The following is a 20,752-nucleotide window of genomic DNA, read 5'->3' as shown; positions in this document are numbered from 1 at the left end:
GCACACCCACTCTTGTTTTGCATAGATTTCCAATTTAAGTTGGAAAGCACATTTAGTTTTGCAATTAGAGAATGGTAAAAAGTAAAGTTCAGGTATAGGGAATTACACAACTGGTGCAGCAGCATTTGTGTTAGTGAAACAGACAGATTCCAGCCACTTCATATGAGGTGGCTGATTACATATAGAAAGTCTGCATTGTTTTTCTTAATCAAAAAACCAAAATTCAAACAAAAGCCCCAGACAGAAAAGTCCAAATAGTAATAAAGGTTAAGTTCAGAATCTTTAGCGTTCATGGACAAAAAAAATTGAGATCATTATGTGCAATAATCACCCCTGAAGTGTCCAGTTTATTAGTATTCCTGGCTGTAAGCCTCAGCTCAAGGCAAAACATTTACACATACCAATGCTTGTACTGTGGCTAATTTACAGTCCAAAAAACAATCCTTTGTCTAGGAAAACATGCTAGCTTCTGGTATCAAATACGGGAATAACTTGGCACTTTTCAAAATAACAGACTACAGAAATTCAGTAAGAACCTGATTAGTGCATCAGCACTTGCATTATAACACAGGAAGTTACCTTTTCCAATTTTATAAGATTAGCAGTTAATTCATCACAAAGGGCATCAGCATTAATTTGCAGATGAGATCCCAAACCTTGGCGCACTGGATGTCTGTCAAACAGAATGAAGAAGTGTGACAGAAGTGAAAAAAGAGGAAAACAGAACTGTAGATGTAGATGGGAATACAGTGGCAACATTATGAACTATACTTGTTTACAGAAAAAAAGGCCTAAGTCACTTCTGCACTACTGACTACATTCTCTTTATGTGGTCTCATTCTCCAACAGTTTGGATGGAAAACTTTATAGCTATTTCCACTGGAATTAAGTTGAAAAGCTGTGCAAGTTCCATGTCCTGTGACTTGGCAGAAATAAAAAAAACCAACCCCTTGACAGTGTAGAAGTACACATTAGATCCTGTATCTCATTCTAGAATCAGAGCAACAGAACTTTCTCATCTAAGAGTACTTCAGAAGAGGGACACAGCGTCTTGCTAACAAAAACATGCCAAAAGTGGGAAAAAGGCTTTTGACATTGCCTAGTATTAGAGGTAGTTTGCCTCTCTCCTTGCATTATTGGTAAAATATAAATGCAAGCCTGTTTAAGATTAGAACCATTTCCATCCTATTCCTTTTTTATCAAGAACCTATCTCTGCATGCATAACAAATGCATACAAGTCCTACTGCTTTCCACAGAACACAGCTAAGAGCAGTCATTGTTCAACATGACCACAAGTGTGTTGTCAGAGTGACCTGTTTGTCACGGATGGGTCAATGGAAGCTGAATTAACAGGCACACTTATTCAAGAGCTTTGAACAGGTTTGAAACACTCTGTGGACAATTCCACCCAGCCTTGGTACAGCTGTCTTGAATTTTATCTCCCCACTCTGTTTTCCAGCTAGTGCTTCTCCAGCTGTCAGCATTCCCACTCATGCTGCATATGGCTGCAGGTTTCGCACTGAGACATACAAATGACTTTTGAAGCCATGTTTTACAGACCATCTCAGGAAAAAAAAATCAATTATGAGAAGAGGCGAAGAGTTATTGCAAAATTTAATGCTGAATAAAGTGATTAGTATTCTCAGCAGTATGCAGTTAACTGCCTTCTGTACTTCCTGCTAAGACAGGAGCAGGAAGCTGATGCCACTTACAGTGGCATACTGCTGTGGTGTATAACCCTGCACTGCCGCATCTCCATTTGATGCTTGCGTATTTCCTATCCATGCAACATGGAGATTAAAAAAAAAAAAAAAAAAATATACACAGGCAGACGACATCCATGACTCTAGCTACAGAATGGAACTATCTGTGGAACTATGGCCCCTTTCCCTATTTCTTCTTCAAATACACAAAGAACCTTTCCTTGGTGTGTTTGGATTTGTTTTTATTTTGGTTTCGTTTGGTGGTGTGGGGTGCTGGTTTTTTTTTTATTTTAGGAAGATGGGATATCAGTTCTTAAAGAGAACATAGGCAGCTCAAAGCTTTAGAAAATATTATACAAGCAAGTCAGATGTGTTAGCCCAAAGATTATGAAGTACCTTCTGTCATCTTAGGCTAATCAAGTGACATTAAGACTGAAGACAAAGTTACACCTTTTCCACAGAATCATTGCTCTGGAAAGGAACTACTCACTTTAGCAGTTTACACTGAAGTTACAACTATCTGAAACATTCTCAGGGCAGTAGTACACCATGATCTATCACATTTGTACTAAAAGTCCTAAACAGAAAGCTGTGAGATGAGGCAAGTACAGATACAAGAACTACAGGACACTAAAGTATCACAAGGGCACTGCAGTATCACAGCAGTTTCTGAATAAAACAGATGAACATGACAGATACTGGATAAGATTTTAAAACCCCAACATTTTACAGTGTGTCTTACTCCTTAAGATGTGAATCAAAGGATGTGATGGAAATAAGACGTTCCTCCAGGACACTGATTTTATATCTCATGTAGAAGGTAGAAAATATTAATACACAAACACTGTAAGAGGGAAAAATAGGGCACATCAGTTAATGGAAACTTTAGAGGTACCTGACAAATTTAATGTTGAAAGACATTTAAATTGTTACTTGTACATGTTGAATAATAAAGGTATTATTCTTAGAAACACATCAGCGGCATTCAAACAGTTAGAAAAATCTTAGCCTTGAGTATGGCTTTGCTATGTGACATGTAAAATGAACTCTTAACATTTCTGGAACCAAAAGACCCTTTGCTTTTAAAAGTAAAAGGCCCGTTAAGTAAGCCTGCCCAGCATTTCTGCTTCTGAAAAGTATAAAGGCCAAAATTCCCAATAATTTCCTTTTTTCAAGTGAAGCTTAGACTGTATTAATCTATATAAACATAAGAAAATAATAGTATTTTGACAATCTTGGTATTAATTGCTAACTTACAGAACTGCGTAAAATATGAGTACGTGGTTCAGAGACAAGAGCTTCTGGGACTTCACTTTGTGAAAGAACCTGAAGGCTTCGGAATGGCCTGTGAGTAAATGAACCAAGTGTTACTTTGATCAAAGCAGACCACAGCACACAAACCATGTTTTGAAGCATGCAACAGATAATATAAATAGAGGGATAAACAAGAAAGATCTTCCAAATTATGTGAACTGACATAACTATGCAAATATCTTGACTAACTCCAGCTGAAGATCTTTCCTTGACTCCTTACCATTTCGAGGACTGCTTCGGGCTTTTCCATCAGGTCCACGTTTACTGTGTGCATCTGAACGGACAGACTTTGCCTCAGTCTTGGAAACTTTCAAGTGAGTCTGTGTCTCAAGAACATGATAATCTGTGAAAAGCAAGATTTTTAATAAAGCTGAAATATGAAGTGAATGGAAACTGTTGGTAGCTTAAGTTAGTCAAGTGTAGGGGAAGAGGAGGATTTTAAAAGGTGCATTTCTGGACTTGGGATAGAAAGCAGCAGTTGGTTTAGTAGCCTTAAAACAGTTTACATAGTAATTCCACATCATCACAAAATATAAAGAAGCACCTGAACTGGAAGAGGACAATATATACTGCATTTACATTTCCAGACCCTTTGAAAGATGGCAAGCTGTGCAAACTTTGAAGGTTGTCACTGAATTCCCACTCAGAAGATTATACAGACACAAAAGTAACCTCTGAAAAGGACTGAATATGCTGAAGTAACAATTCCAAAGCAACACCAGATGGAGATACTGCATTGTTACTTTAAAAAAGGAGATTATAGCTCCCTTTCCCGACTTTTTTAAATGCAGATGATGTCTTGAAAGAGATGGGACAGGAAAATCCAGACACTCTCAGTTTTGTTCATGCTTTACTTACACACCCTGGACTGCTCTAATGATGCACAAGAAACAGAATCACAAGTGACAGATGTGCTCTCCCCCACCCTGCCACTCTTTTTCCTAGGGTGATTCTTTAGCTGGATATTGGTTTTTTACTTGTGGAAAAGGAAAATGGAAAGGTTTGAAGTAGTTATTAGCCATAAGGAAGACAGACAGCAAGTTAAATCATTATTCAGAGCATTCATGTGGCAAGTGATGACACCACAATTTAATTACTGCTTCACAAACACCACCAAACAAAAACACAGAGTAAATACCAAAGATGAACGCGAATAGCCCCAAATCATACCACTGAAAAAAGACACATAGCAAAAAAAAGTTTATTAAAAATAGCATGACAGAAAACTGCTATTAAAAAAATGATAGTGTTTCATTTAAAAGTCAAAATGGAACCCAGAGTAATAACAGCATAACAACACATTAATATGTTAATATATATTAATGGTACAGCAGAATAATACCCTAGGTTTTGCTAGTAACATTCAGCATGTGCTACATAAAACAAGTTCTGCTGTACTAAGGAACTTATATGCAGTGAGTTTCTACACAACATTCCTGCTAATTAGGTGAAGAACTTGAGGCATATGAGATTACAAACAGCAGAGTTAAGAAAGAACAACTCTGAACAGTATCTTCATGTGTCTTAACTGCAAAAAATAAAATGAGGGTTTTAAAAAACAAACCCACAAAAACACATGCCAAAAATAACTTTTTTAATGACCAAAAGCCACCACTGTACAGAATGTTATTTGTATAGATTAGAAGAAGGTAAACTGTGACTTGAACTACTTTAGAATAAGGGGTTTTGTTTGTCTGTTTTTCTTTTTTTTAAAAGCAGGAACATCTATGTGTATCTCTACTAGTATAACTAATGGGGGATGTGGGGAGCACATAGTACATGGATAAGCAACTGGAGGCAGTAGTGATAAATCGGATCCACTGCTGACCAAGTCATTGCCTGAGTCTGGATTGCAAAGGGATATAATAATGGAAACACAGTTATTGTGGCTTTGAGGAAGACCTTAAAAACCATGTCATTCTCCAGGACTGTGGAGAATGTAGATTCCACATCAGAAGGGGATTACAGAAGCAAAACTGAGAGATAACCCATTCTCATTTTCTTGGGGCCCCATGATCCCATTCACCTTGGAAGCATTCCAGCTCTGGTGTCTGTGAGCCTGTGCTGCTGGACTCTTCCATCTCTTGTCTCCGCTGCTGCACTATTCCGTCCAGATCAGAATAGTCTTCATTGAAATCCTGATGGGGAGAAAGTCACAAGAAAGCTCATCCCTGTTCTAAATCTAAACAACCTTATTTCCTCTGACCTCCCTCTAGAAACTGAACCAGCAATTACAGATTTAAAACTGTTTAACCAGGAACAATCTCTGATATCAAGATCAAGTTAGCAAAATAAGCCCTATATTATCACCAGAATTCAAGCCTCACCCCCTGACTTAAGTGAAGAGATTTAAGTCTGTATGTAAAAGAAAGACTGTTAAGTTAGACAAACTGGACAGGCATTACTAGAATTAAGACTCTGGTTGTCACATGTGACTACACAGCTCTTTCAGATGTCTGAACAGGCTCAGGAAGGACTGCAACTACAAACACTTCAAAAACTGTTCATGGCAGAGGAAGAAGCAACTTTCAGTAGAGGGTGTGGTGAAACCTGACTGCTAAAGAGAGCATACAGACCTTGGAATATATACAAAGCATATTTATGTATGTATACTGCATGTGATCAGATCAAATTACACCTATGCTCATCATTCTCACTGCTTCCTAATGTTGAAAAACTCATGGAAGTTCTAGAAACAGATGTCATGATTTCCTTCAGTTTCCCTTCTTCAGACATTATAAGTAATACTTGCAATGAAAGATGCCATGCAACATAAGAACAAACATCTAATCCATTTACCAAGGACAGAGTTGTAGGACGATCAGCCCTGAAGCTGTTTTCTGCAGAAGAGGGATTTGGACTGTTGCCCATGCTTCTATCCTGAAAAAAGCAGCAGTGTTAACAAGGAACACTCAGAAACTACCTGCCATTTAAAAGAAGAAAAGCAGTAATACTGAACACAAAGCTACACACCATCTTCACTCCCATTAATACTTACCTCAAGATGTCCACAGATAGATTTCAATAGCTTGTAGGTGGTATCTCTGGAGAGTAAGGAGACAAACATGTACTGGAAAACAGAAGTTCCACAACTGTTTGAGAAAAGGCCTTTTAGGAAGCTGCATCTAAATAAAACTGATAGGTGGTTTTGCTCATCAGGTAACTACTTTCAAAAACTTCATATAGCAGTAAAAACCTCCACTCCTTCTAAGCCTATGACCTGAGGTTAATCACAAGGAACAAAGAACAGGCACATAAAAGTTACCACGTTCTGCTGCAGGAGCCAGAGCATAGTCCAGATCTGTTCTTTTCTTAAAAAGACTTTGCATATGATCTTTTATCTACCCCTTTAAAAAAGAAAAAAAGAAAAAAACACCAAAAACCCCATAGTTATTTTTTTACAGTTTCCTGCATCCACAAAGTATCTGTGCAATGAAAATAGTCTAGTTCTAAAGCTACGCTTGGGATAATCACATTTTCTACTGATTGATGCAATGACTATTCCTGAGTATCACTGTAAGCAACAGTATTTTGTGCATCTAAGGTACTGCTGGTCAGGTAAGGGACCCAAGTAAATGAAAGAATCCTGTCAGAGCTGCCAACAAGACAGATAACCCTATGTGCATGCACTTCCAGCTGTTTCAGTTCCTCCAGTGCTACTACACACCAGTGTTGGAGAATGGGGAATGGTAGATTACAGAGAGAAGGTGGCAACCAGAGATTCTGTTTCTTACTTTCTCATCAAGTTCTACATAGGTTTGTTCACTGCAGATCCAAAGAAAAAACACAAAGAGTTAGTAAGAGGGGAAAAAAAAAAAAAAAATAGTCCTTGCCTGGCACAAGAGTGGAGGTAGAAGAAGCTAGAATCATCCCCTAAGAAACCAGATCCTCCAGGGTCCTAAGTCTAAACGCCCACGTGAGACCAATTTCTTTTGCTGTCCCAGGTGGCCGCTTGGGACTTTCAAGAATCCCTCATATTACTGCCAGTAAGTAGGGAGGGGGGAAAAAAAGTAAAAGAAAGCAGGCCAAATTCAGTAGCTTCGCCCCTTACCAGTACTTACCCTATCTGTGACTGTTGCTATGATCAGAGCATTTGGCACAAGAAGGGCGGTTTTGGTTTTCTTCAAAAGTGTCACCGAGAGCACAGGTATACTAATCTGAAACAAGATCAATGCAGTTTTAGAGTCCTAATACATGGATAGAAATCTGCACAATCTTTTACAAGGAGCCAGCCTACCGACTGTGATAAGCCAGACCTCCAACACTCTTCATTTAAAGATTTCTTCACTATGTCTCCACTAATATTTCATATTACTATTTTTTAACTATTTTTACTTCTGTTTTTATCAGATGCCAATCCAGGCTTTCGTCTGTGTCTTCCATTCCTGGTCCCTTCCAGCTCCTACATAACTACAAGCTTAGTTCACTGTAGATCTGTAGAACAAACCAGTTTTAAAGATAGCCTTCTTTGTTTAGAAACAAAATATTTTAGAACACATGAGACAAGAGAGGCTTGTTGAAGAACGAACATAAATGTCTTCTCACTACTTAAAGGTCCTTTAGTCTGCAACAAGCAGCTGAGTAAACAGGTCATCCTTCATTAAAGATCCAATACCCACACACCCACTGACTAACTTAAACTGATTCCTCTGCATGCCATCCAGATTTGTCTACATTTACATTGAAAAGTTCTCAGTTTTCCTTCCTGCTTTGTGTTTACATCCAAGTCCATTAGCATAATGTCTGCTAAGTTTCAAAGTATTTCACTTCAGATACACTGTATGGGCTCTTCTTATTTATATTACCTGGCTTGACTTTAGTTGAATAGCCTAGAGTTTAGCGAGTTAGGCAAATATAATAATCCTGGATACTCATGATTAAGCTACATCTCCTGCTGAAAATTTCTTTGGCGCACACTGTCACAACTACCTGAGAAATCTGGAAGCACTGAATTAAAAACACATCATTGCAGAAGGAGAATGAAGCTACTCTGTGCACAGTTTCATAAAACCTTGTTAACTTTTGTTTAGAACAGCAATGCAAAGTCATGAAACAAAAAATTGTTTCAGGTAACAAAAAATGTATTTCTGTACATTAGTCCAGGTGCAAGATTGCCAACCACTGCTGAAGCATGGCTAGTCAAATATCTGCTTGTTATCTAAGGGCTAGAAACTCGCTCTTTACTTGGTACTTAGTCCTGCTAAAAAAGTGTGCTAACAGAAAACAACCAAACCAACCCAAAGCATATAATTTTAATTATTCTTAGTCCCAAACCTGTGTCTAAGAATCAGTAAATCTGGTCATCATTTGTTCTATTGAGTTTTTTATCATGTCAGCTCCATTTGTCCTGCTTCAGAAGCCGTTATCTTTCAAAAATGGGTAATTAAATAGGTCCTCCATTATACCTTTTCTTCTTAAACTAGACACTGTTATCATTCCACACAGTTCTTGCAACACTTTTCAAAACAGCTTTTTCTGGGAGTGAGAAGGGAGCAGCTACCATGGGCATTTGATACAAAATACGCAGAATCCTCAGGTAGTCAGAACAGAATCTGCATAACTTTAAAAAAACCCAAGCAAACCAAAATAAAACCAAACCAGAAGATTTTTCAGCAGAAATCCTGCTAACAGTAATGATAAATAAAAGCAGCTTAGAAGTTTTCTAACTGGTTCAGTTCACCTCAAAGAACTTTAAATCAGAGATGTTAATGGCATTCTACTGCATGCTATTTTGATGGATAACATTACTGTAATCAAGACCAAAGTGCACTTAACTGGGATTAAGTATTGCTTAGTGCACTGTTACCCTAGCATTAGATTAAAATGGTAAAATCACTGCAAAGTACATTATTTATATCTGGAGTAATAATTATTTCAGGAAAACAAGGTTTACCTGCAGGCAACTTGGAAAGCAACTAAAATATGTAAGATAATGCTTAGCTCCCAGAAAGACTCAAGGCAAATATAGCGCCAAAACAGAACTACCTGGAAAGACAGTGATGTTTTTCAAACCTATTCAATCCTGCAGAAGCAATCTTTTACTTCTGAATATGCACAGTGTTTACACTGAAGACTCAAATCTTCTGACTTGCATGGTTATTCCCTCCACCAAAGCTTTCAACAAAAAAAATTTCTGCAGGTAGAAGAATCCATGTTGAAAAATTTATTACAACATATAGACCTGCTATTTCTCACAATAAAACACTTTATCACTAAGCTTAAATTGTTTTACAAGTTCTAAGCAACAGAGGTTTTGCGTCTTGGAAACTCTGTCAGTGTATCTGACTGTTAAAAACGTTCCTCTTCCTGTCAAGCTTGATTTCCTCCTCCTCCTCCCATTACATTATTTTTCATTATATCCTCACTTTTCCTGCTTTTTTGTTGACCGTATTCCTAAAAACTTGTGCCTGCTGTATGTGATTGAACAAACCTTTAAGTGTGTATTGCGGAGGTAGGGGAAGACAGCTGGAAGTAAATGATCAGGCCTATCCCCTTCACTCTTAATTTTCCTGCAATGCGTTCTGAAAACAATGACCCAGAATTGAATAATTTGGAATATCACTGTAGCCACATTTACAGATCCTGTCTACTGAACCCTATCTTGTAACATGCTTTCCCTTTTCATCATATACATAAATATGTATATATTCCTGCATTTAAAACCCTGTTGACAAAGACCATTTCCTAGTACTACACCATTGTCATTCTGCATCTATTTTCCCAGGTTTTTCTAGTCTACTTTGTAGAGTTCTGCTAGATTTTTGTATACATTTAGCTTAGTTTGAATTAGAAAGCTGTCCCACAGTTTTGTCACATTTGTTCATGGTGAACATGAAATTGCTAGTACAGCAGCTTCAATTTTAATGAAGCTAACTGCCAAGATAGGCTATTACTAATTATGAATGATGGTATCCAACCATTTGTTGATCTCCTTTGTGCCACATGGCTTTCACCGACATACACACCATCCGCATTAATGTACCACCTACGACTACTATCCAGTTTCTTGTGCTAAGCAGTAAAACACAATAACCCATAAGATCACTATGAACAATATGTTGTTAATAATTTTAAGAATTCTTTAAACCTATTCCACCTTCTTAAAAGCCCTCTCAAAGATAAATGGTGTTTCATCAAAATGGTTGACAGCAGAGAAATGAGATACGGTCAACTCCTAAACTGGTTTCAGCACCCAATTCACTGACAAAGGGTCTGGATCTAATCAGGAACTTTGCTCAAGGAAGTACTCGAGAAAGAAGCCAAAGAAATCCTTGCAGCAAATCGAGCTGTTTCCCAACAAAAGCTCAAAAACAAAGCAAAGTTTATGTAAACAAAACCACTCCAAAACCTCCAAATAACAGAACCAGAACACAAATCTTTTTGGAAAGGCTTTATCTGAATGCATATCATTCACCACAGGGGGCCCAGCCTTAGGTGAGTCATATTTGAACCAAGAAAGAGTAAATGATGATCCCAACTGTTTATGTTCCATTTCTGCTCTTCATACTAGGCTCACAAGTGAAAACCTAGCAAACTGTTTTTTCCTTCCCCATTCTCTATCTATGCAGGAGTGCTAGAACACCTCAAAGACCTTTGTCACTCAATTCACAAGCCAGTTTTAGTTCTTCCTCTTTATCTTAATATGCTTGATCATTCCTTCCAGTTCCCCAACTACAGTCTTGTAGTCCTTATACTTTTCAGCCTTCCTTCCTCCTCCTCTTTTCCATACTTACCCCAAGATAGACATTTTTGTAGAGTTTGTGCTACATGGGCTTGGCAATGCCCTCACTGCTGCATATCAGATTCTTTCCTTTTATCTGTTTTTTTCAGACAGGAAGTCCTTAAGAGAGAGACTCAATCTTTAATAATAATAGTGCTCCAGTTCTAGAGTGACTTTCGGGCACCACTTCTGAAGACTTGATTGTATTCAATAACACTTTGAAGTGTTAGTAGTATTCTAGCCTTGCATAATCGTGTGAACTTCTGGTGATGAACGAATTGTTAAGAAATAACATTACTGTTCTGTACATAAAGATTTTACTAACCTTAGTGTCTTTACCAAAAACCTTGGAATGGAAGCAAATCCAGTTTTCAGAAAGGAATAACTTTCCTTGGTACAGAATTTCTTTCTGCAGAGCACAGGTAAAGCCTGAAACAAATAGATACTCTACATATCTTTAAGGTAACCACAACCCAAGCCAATTCTTATCAGTTTGACTTCTGTTTTAATTTTTCTCAAAGTCATAATACGTTTAGGTTTATATCTTTTGATAAACATAGTTAAACTTATTGAGTATTTCAAGGTTTGACAAATACTGACAAGCTCAGAAGATTTCACAGGTCTAAGTTTAGACTCAAAATATCTGAAGGACAAAGACTGAAATGCATAACATACAACTTGTTCCCAGAAGCCAAAAAACCTTCCTGAGAGAGTACCACCTAGCTTCCTATAAACTTTTTGACTAGCTTTCACGTAACTATATTATGTAAATGCAAAAGCTTAACGAAAAGTTTTAGCTTTAAACTTTTAGGTCTATACCAGTTCTCTGGACTAGATGATCAACAGAAGTGCAACACATGTAAAGTAGTACTGCTTTTACTTCACAGTCATTGAGCAAATAATTTCTCACTCATGAATCAATTTCTCTGTATTCAAGAAACATTTGTTATACATCCGTGTAGAACTCATTTATTACAACTACCACAGAATACAGCAGAATCTTTATATTTTAAGTCCTTCTCCTACCAGTGTTTTTAAATCTTGAAGCATCACCAGCAAAAACTCAAACTAGTCACTTGACCAGTGCTGTCTCAGTTAAGTAGTGCCTTTAGTAATGAAGCTTCAATACCAAAAAATGTCACACTAGGTTACTCTGTTAAGAAGTGCAAAGCAGGCTACAATACGTAAAGATGCCCAACATGTGAAGATTTAAGTTTTGCAAGATTACAACAAAAACACCCACTGCATGCAGATGAAGGCCTTGTAGCTCTAGGCAGCTGAAGTTTAAGATTTTCAAAATCTAGGTAGTCCCTCTTGTACATCACCGCAGTTGGTAGGTAACAACGTTATCTTAGATTCACAGCCAGCAATGACAAGGGGGTTAATACTTACTTTGTTTCAGTGGTTCATCAATGGGAACATCTAGAAACAGCTTATGAAAGTGTGCATTTGCCTTCAGCTAAAAAACAAAAAGCCCCACCCCCAGAGACACAGGCCTTATTAGATAGTCCTATAATCAGGTGACCCATTCCGCTTCCTGTCCTCCCAATACCTTCTCATTTTGCCCACTTGTTTTACAATAAATCCTCATTTTTGCTATGTGGCTATTAAGCCTGTATCCTGCTTTACCCAGACTCTAAAGCACTGATGAAAAAAGAACCTATGTCCTTATACAATCACAAACTATAGTATTGCTAAACAAGGGGGCTCTCATGATAGCTATGTATTTACTCTTACTATATATAAACAAACAAGTCCATCCTCTGCCCTACCTGATTTGAGGCACGTTTTTTCCTTTCAATCTTGGAGTCACTCTTGATATCCATTGTCAGGAGTGGACTATCTGTGATGTTCTTTGTCCTGAAGATTAAAAAAGTCATCCCATATAAGGCTGGCCTCAGTTCATTAGTTTTGGTAAATTATCAATAGGACACGCTTTTTCATGAAACATACTAATCCTTTAATAACTACTATCTGATTCATCAAGGATTATGCAGCAATAAAGACTATATCTTATTCTTAAACCACACCAGCCATCACTGTCTTCGTTTAATTTAGAAGGAATATTCTAAATTATTAATTGTAAGGAGGTGAAAAAAGCTCAGACATTTTTACAACTTAATGAATTATCACAGTGCTTAGCTCCATGTTTGTTTGTTTCTTGTCAACATGTGAAATACTAATACTAATTGTGTTACTAATGCAAGATAAAGTGAGATAAAACATAGTAGCTGAGAGTGCAAGGTAATGTACTGAAAGCTATGAACTTGTACTACAAAATGTGAGATCATTTGGAAAGTGCAACAGAGAAGAAACAAGGCTGCACAAGTCAGAGGGTAGCCATGAACTGTGTAGCGTAGTGTAAAGAAGTCATTAAGACAGCCAGCAATCCTAGAGGAGATGAAAGTGAATTGTGAGTGCCACTTGTATAGGAAGATGTACATGTACAGCTCCAGCCATTCATATTGGAAAAGAAAACCAAACAAAAAACCAGCAGCTCTAGAGTAGAACAAGTACAGAGGGAAGTCTCTGCAGATGGCTGGGAAAATAAGTTTAGGGTTTTTTATACAGGAGGAATCAGCGGCATGGACTATTCAGAAAAACAAAGAGGTGGGATAACAGTGTATCATAAATCAGGAAGAGAAGAACATTATCCTGGAGAGCTGTTTAGCACATAACGAAAGTATATCAACATGCTATAAAATTAAGGTAGCTCTTTTTTAGAAGCCTTCAGATGCAGACTGGAGAGCAGAAGGAAAAACACAACACAGCACTCCTATACTGAAAGACTTGAAGAACATGTGCTAAAATTCAATGGGGCAAGAAAGGTGCTACAAAAGTTTCCATTACTGCACCTTATCCTGTACAGCAAGTCTTATCTAATTTCCTAAACTTGAGAGGTTCAGGGTTTCCAGTAAAAACTGTAAGGGTGAGAGGAAGGGAACCCCCAAGTTTAATGGAGATACAGCTGGATTTAGGAAAGAGATTGTACGGCAGGACTGATTTAGACAGCAGGGTGACTGACTGCGTGTCTCAGGTGGTCCCTCACAGAATAAAATTCTAATATACATGTGTACGTGTATTTGTGTGCCTATGTAAAGTACAGGTCAAACTGAAATGAACAGTGAGCCTTATAAAAAAATCTTATGCCAACCTATCACCAGCACACAGGCAATTACATTGTGAGTGGTAAGACTGGAACAAGAGTTGGGGAAAAAAAAGTAATCACATATTATTCAAATACCTTCTCCTCAAAGATACTTCAGGAAATTAAGTGATTTTTTAAAAATATCTGCCTTGTGACTAAAAGCACTATCAGGTTGACTGCTGACTTTTGCACTGCCTGCTCAGTTGACGAAGTGAAAGGGATGCAAAATTTGTATTCAAGCCCTCTAAGTGGGATTTTAGTATTATTTCATTTCCTTTTAGAGGAGTTTCAAATTCCAGTTCTCCAACAAAGGAAGAATTACTGTTTTTGCAGAGGCATTACAATAATCTGATGCAATATACAGCACAGAGTCCAAAATTAAAACTTTTGTTATAGTTTTACCATGGACAATCAATATTCCAGCATGAAAGTGTTCTGGGAACAACCCAGCACTCAAACTGCGGCTCAATTTGACTGTCTGTCAAATTGACTGTGAAACAGATTTAACTGGCATTGGCACCAGTGTATTTTTTCCTAGAACAGGGAAGCTAAACCAGTCCAAAGTCTATCTGCTTGTGGTGGGTAAAAGAGCAACCCCAGAGCAACCCTGAATCCTGTTTACTTGCATAGTGTGCAAGCTAACCCACAACCAGGATGTCTGATAAATCTTGCTACCCAGCGTACCTTCTTGAATGGGTTGTAATCATTCTGGTTATCTGACTAGAAGTAAACTGAGAGCATTTCTGACATTACCTAGCAACATCAACTTTTTTACGGTCATCAAAATACTCCATTTCAGTGGTATGGGTCTGCAGCAACAGAGCAGGCAATTTTCCTGCCTTTCTTTTTTCATCTGTTCCATTTTCTCCATCTGAACTGCAGAGGGGGGAAAAAAAAAAAAAAAAGATAGAAATGTGTATTGCAGGATTCATACCAATACCAAATGCCACTAAAACATGTTGACAATACAGCACATATTAAAGAACAAAACTCTGACATATCTTTTGTATTAAGGTCCTGAAAAGTCCTAATCTACTGATTTGACAGCATTATACATCTGAACAGTATTCTGAGCTCCAGTACTGGAATTTCAGCAATGGAGAGAGGAAAACTGAAATACTGCCATGGATATTTCAGCACTCGTAAAATCTGTAGCTCTAGCTTCCATTCCAAGAAGAATGTCTCATTTAGGAAAAATGCATTCCATGTCCAGTACTCAGACTCGATGACTAATGGAAATTAATTTGATTGGCAAGTTGGAAGAAACACATCCTGCACGACAGTACCTAGAGTTTAGCAGATTATTTGTGGGTCAATGTTGCAAGAGGAAACTCGGTCCTACTTTGCCTCTTGCTTACCTCTTCTGTAAGAGTCCACCTGCAGGATTTTCACAATAAAGGGTACTCTCAAAGTACCAAAAGAACTGGTTTTATTTTACAAAAACAGCACTGCCACCACAGTGTGTTGCCTTTTCACAGCACATGACACTGCCTCAGAAATATATGTGAGGGAACTAGAGTCTGAGGGCTAAGATGTGCCATCACAGCCTTTTCCTGGCTTCCCTTTCCATAATTTTCTAATGAAATGTTAACTCAGAAAATTCAGAAGAAAAAAGCTGTCATTAATAACACAGTCTGAAGAATGACAATATTTTAAAATATGACAAATACATACACATACCCTCCTTCAGAAGACTAAAGCCTCAAAAAGACTACAGGATGACCTTAGGATTAAAGAAAGCCAAACTATGTTGCCCGTTAATGTAATGCCTGACCTGAATGACCCCATTTACAGAAGCTTTCCATTATAATGTTTAATTTCTGCAATTTTACAGCAATAACACAGCCACTACCACCATGTGACAGTGTCTTTACAATAAACAGTTTCTTCTCCTATTAAGACAAAAGTTTTGCTGACAGAGGTTCCCAGACTAATTTAATCTCTCTTCTTTTAGGAAAGGCATAAAAAGATCCATTGCTTTGATTACACTTTGGTGAATAAGATCAGAAGATGCATCTCAAAACATCTTAATTGAGATCTAATGAGGCGGTATCCTACCTTGCAGCTAAATTAGAGCTTATGTCACAGGACAAAAGCCATGGAGTTTTGCCTTACTGGTGCTGGGACTTGTTCTCACAGGGTCTTATGTTTACATACAGCAACTATTCCCCTATCTAAACCTTTCTCAACCCTTAGCACTCCCCACCGCAGGGGCACTTGCATTGACTTTTCCTAAGTCACATTTTGTGTATACTTAGAAGAGTTACAGCACTAATAAAGTCAATAAGGCAAAAAACAATTGTTTCCCCATCGCTTCACTCTTGGATTGGTCCTGCCTGATCATAAGGCATCAGCTTTTAGTTTCAGCCAACATAAACTAGAATTAAATGGGCAATTCAAGAGATTCAAGCAGAACCCAATCTTTTGCCTGAAAAACCCAAATAAACAGTTTTATGCTGTTTGAGATATTAAGCAGAGAGAACTGCCAATCCAAGGTGCTCCCCGCAAGCACAGGGGAGCTTGTATTCCAAAAGTCTGCGAATACTGCAAATGTCTTAGTCACAGTCTTTGTCTGCTGTATTTCTGTTCCTCAAATTCTTGGGCTTCAAGGGAGGCCAGAGAATACCAGACATGAGTGGGATGAAGAACAAAGTGAGGCAAAATTGTCAGGTTCAATCACACCTGCATTTCAAAAGGGCAGTGCAGCATGGAAACTCTCAAATGAGTAAGACTACATGACACAGCAGTATTTTTAAGATGAGTTAGATGCTTGAGTGTATTGAGATGCCTGTAGTAAGATGTTTGAGCCTGGAGCTGCCTGGTGTCCATTATTGCCTTGGGCAGCCTGCTACTCTTACACAGTAATGCTGTTGACTGATCAGCAACCTGTATCACACTCAACCTTTGTACTACAAATTTGTTTCAAAAAATACCTATAACAGAGGTTTTAGTGGTCACTTACACTTGCCAGCATGGTTAGATGTTTTGTTACTCTTAAATGTTTTGTTTAATGACCACTCATATTCTCTTTTCCCTCACCCATAAAGTAATCCCTACTTTGAAGTTAAACCTATGAGCCTGTTCTATCCTGTCTGTCTTTCCAATTAACCACTACTATTCCTGAATCTCTACTCATTCCCTCTAGCTGCCTTCAGACGGCAGAGAGCTAGAGCATCTCAACATGCTAATCCTGTTGTGTGTGGAAATGATGAGCTATCTCATGCTAGTCTGGTCACCTCTCCAGGACTGTCTTCTGCAGCTGCGAACAGGAAGAATGTACCCAAACACAGCAAGAGTTCTCCAAAAACATCTGAGGCATGAGGAGACTCACCAGTGTAACACATGCCACTGACAGTAGCAACTGGGTGTATTCCTGCTAGCTGATATGGTTTTGCTATGTCTGTCCTTCACCCTACCTCCCATATGCTGCCTTCACATACTGAAAAACTACATAATGATTTGTCCTCATGCTCCTGATAGCTGCTGTGTGGAGCTATAGTTAAGTTCCTAGTAGGTGTCTCTAAAGTATCAGAAGAATCTTAGCTGACCCTCTGGAGAAGGAAAGATCACAAGTAAGACCTAAAACCAGTACAATATTGTTCATCAAGTCACAAGCAAATTAAAGCACTCCTTACATTTTCATGTGTGAGTCAGGATTTATAAATGCTTTGTAAAAAGAGCACAAATGTCAGCAATCCATGAAAAAAAATCAGATCAAGTGCATTTAAACAAAGTGCTACTTGCTACAACTGTTAACAATAGTTGCAAGCAAGTGAACTGCACTTGCAAATACCAGGGCAAAGCATGTAAACTTTGTGACATCAAGACTTTGCTGATATGAAAACATTTTTCAAATTGAACATATATTGTGTATTTGGTACTACTACCAAGCCTATCTAAAATAACAGCTAAAAAAGTTGCCTTTAATTTCCAAATAAAAACCAGTTGTCATAGAGAGTATTTTCAAAGCCAAGGCTAGCGCTTACTACGGGATAATAAGTTAAAATAAACAGTAGTTGTAAGCACTCTAACTAAACTTTTTGCAAGAAATATTTTCCTTTTTTAACCATACACCAGTAACTGAACTGAGTTTCAGTAAGATTAAATCACAGAAAAGGGAAAGTGATGTGAAATACATCATACATAACCAAGGCAGTGGACTAAGTTTCATTCTAATGAAGTACAGAATGTACTTCATTTGTCAGTGTATTTTAAATGTCAGAGGAACTTCACCTCTTCTGATTTGAACAGTTTCTGTGAAACAAAAACTTTCTGACAGATGGGTGTGTCAAGTTCCTTGTACTGCAGAATGTTTTCTGAACTTCTAAAGGTTTTCTTGTTTGGCACTAATCTTGTCCAGGACCTGAAAAATTCAGACGTTCTGTAAAAATTATGCTGTGTTACATTAATGGGGATTTTTCAAGAAGAAAAAAATTAAATACAGTAATCGAAAAGATAAGCTTTTTCCCCGTTTCCTTCAAAACTGGTTTGAATAAGAAGCACTGAACACAAATAATGTGAGACACGTGCTAATAGGCCACAGTTTGGAAAGTGAGCCTTAAAGAACAACCGTTGTCTTTGACAACCCCAATATAGTCTTACTGAACATGAACACTTCTCAGGCATATGTAAGAGACATCAAAAACTCCAGCACTGTACAGCAATTACTGTCTTTAACTTCCCATAACCACACAAACCTTTCTACAAAGCTTCCTCAGATTTGCCCCAAAGGACACCCATGCTACTTCGTCTGCATGATAACAGGTCTAAAAACTTTAGAAGACACACTGAGTTCTGACAAATCAGCCCCCCAGTCCACAAACTGTACATCAGTTACACAGGAGAAAAAAGGCATGTTGAATAACCAGAGATGTTAGCTACCTCTTCAATTGTTTGCAAAACTGCAGCCAAACCAGTATTTTCTTAGGGTTCAACGTGAGTCAGCACTGCTGGAACATTTCCTCTGTGGATGGAGCATAGATATTGGATCATCATGTTACCTTAGAAGCCCTGTTATCCTGCTTCATCTCTTTTATACAAAAAGGATTCATTTTACAACAGCAGTTAGACTGCTGTATTGCAAATGATCAATCAAAAGAGTGCAGAGTAATTTCTCCCCAGCTGTCCACAACTATGTTTGGTACAACATAGGTGGAAATATCCATCACAAATGCAATGACATTCTGTATCTTTTGGTTCTGTTGGGTAGCTATTGGATTTACTCGGTAGCTGTTAGCAGACCAAAAGGATTTGACAAAGGAATCAAAGTATGCAAAAGGCTCAAATACTAAGAGGTAGTCTTATTTAAGCTATTCTTACTCCCAGACATGAACATATTCAGATAAAGGAATCGGTTATTCTTTCAGAAACTAAAAGCCAAAGGGAGAGGCTCAAAAAATTTCAGGATCCCAAATCAAGGTGACAAGACTCTGGCAGGCTTAAAAGCAGAGGTGATGGAGCAGGATGAAGAGATCTATCTAGACGTCACCCAGGAGACATACCCCCAACATGCTTCAAGCAGAGATGACTGCAAGGGGGTAAGATTAAATGTGTTAATGCTTGAAAGGACTGCCTGCTGCAGGCCACAGACCTCTCCCTCAGCATACTTTACTTGACCTATCACACACTGAATGAGCAATCATCTCAACATTCCCTTTGCTAGACCTAAAGTCTTAAGTATCCTTTCAGAAGGTATGTCCCATAGCTCTACTAAACACCTTTTCTATGCCACACCAGTCTGAACTAACCTTTTTGAGATGTGTAATCAGAATCCGGGTGCTTTATCTGATGATCTTGCTTTCATACCTTACACAGGTGAATTATTTCACTCCTGAAGAAAAATACCTTTTCCATTGTAAACTCTCCCGCTGTCCTCTTCATAGCAGATGAGAGTGGTCTCTGTACAGTATAAACTAACAACAGTGCTCAAGTCGAGGTTTTAGATGTTGTCTGTTTCTATAAAGTCTGGTCACTCAGAAGTAAAATGTCTCCAGTAGCTCTACAGCCATGCTCCAGTGTTACAAGGCACAAGGCACTGTTTACGGAAGAAAATACATCTCCTAAAAAAACCATGCCTCAGAATAATGTTGATTTAATCTACTCCTAAGACCAAGTATCACTTTTACCATGCAAATGGAAAACCAAATGTTAACTACCATCAAGACTCCAAAACTATCAAAACAGACAGAAAATGAGCTACAACTACGCTAATCACAAAGCAGCAGAGAGCTGTTTAACAGCTGCTATAATAGGTGTTAAGGATAGCCATAATGTATGCATTTGGTATTTATGTAATTCCATATACTTACTACACAGCCTGTATTTAAGGCTGAAAAGTGAAGGAAGTAAAGCAGCTGATTCTGAAGTACCACATTTCCTATTGTCCTGGTTTGAGACCAGAGGGCAACTGAGCACTACAAAGCTGTTCACTCACCCCTTCCCACTCAGGAATAGGAAGGAGAAAATGAAGCAAAAGGCTCGGGAATCAAGATAAGGACAGGGAGGGATGACTCACCCAATACGGTCACAGGCAAACTTGTTAGGGGAAGAAAAAGAATATCACTTTCACTGAAACACTAACAACACCAAGACTTGAGTGGGACAGTGAGAAGCATTACCACATCTTAAAAACACCTCGCCCCACCACTCCCCTCTTCCTAGGCTCAGTTTTCTTCCCAATTTCTCTACCTCCTCACCACCAGCAGCACAGGGGGAAGGGAATGGGGGTTATGGTCAGTTCTGCCACTCCCTTCTCAAGGGGGAGGACTCCTTGCATTCCTCCCCTGCTCCAGTGTGGTGTCCATCTCATGGGAGACAGTTCTCCACAAACTTTCTCGGCCATGAGTCCTTCCCACAGGCTGCAGCTG

General features: G+C 38.4%; 1 protein-coding gene across 3 annotated transcripts in view; it reads right to left on the bottom strand.

Annotated features, from left to right (window-relative positions):
• The window catches only part of GRAMD2B (GRAM domain containing 2B), a 34,165-nt gene that overhangs the window by 4,285 nt on the left and 9,128 nt on the right, over positions 1-20,752 (bottom strand). For 2 of the 3 annotated variants that reach the window (XM_074855252.1, XM_074855253.1), the window contains exons 2-13: positions 14,640-14,762; positions 12,511-12,598; positions 12,131-12,197; positions 11,064-11,167; positions 7,080-7,175; positions 6,017-6,088; positions 5,818-5,898; positions 5,045-5,156; positions 3,239-3,361; positions 2,962-3,049; positions 2,447-2,548; positions 580-673 (exon numbers count right to left, since the gene is read on the bottom strand). In XM_074855252.1, coding sequence (XP_074711353.1) covers positions 580-673; positions 2,447-2,548; positions 2,962-3,049; positions 3,239-3,361; positions 5,045-5,156; positions 5,818-5,898; positions 6,017-6,088; positions 7,080-7,175; positions 11,064-11,167; positions 12,131-12,197; positions 12,511-12,598; positions 14,640-14,680 — 1,068 coding nt within the window. In that variant the 5' untranslated portion in view covers positions 14,681-14,762. The remainder of the gene's footprint in view (positions 1-579; positions 674-2,446; positions 2,549-2,961; positions 3,050-3,238; positions 3,362-5,044; positions 5,157-5,817; positions 5,899-6,016; positions 6,089-7,079; positions 7,176-11,063; positions 11,168-12,130; positions 12,198-12,510; positions 12,599-14,639; positions 14,763-20,752) is intronic. The other variant, XM_074855251.1, reaches the window with a different exon arrangement.

The sequence above is a fragment of the Strix uralensis genome, chromosome Z, assembly GCF_047716275.1.
Source record: "Strix uralensis isolate ZFMK-TIS-50842 chromosome Z, bStrUra1, whole genome shotgun sequence".
NCBI classification, from domain to species: domain Eukaryota; kingdom Metazoa; phylum Chordata; class Aves; order Strigiformes; family Strigidae; genus Strix; species Strix uralensis.
The sequence above is the reverse complement of the archived record's forward strand: the minus strand, read 5'-3'. Positions and strand labels throughout refer to the sequence as shown.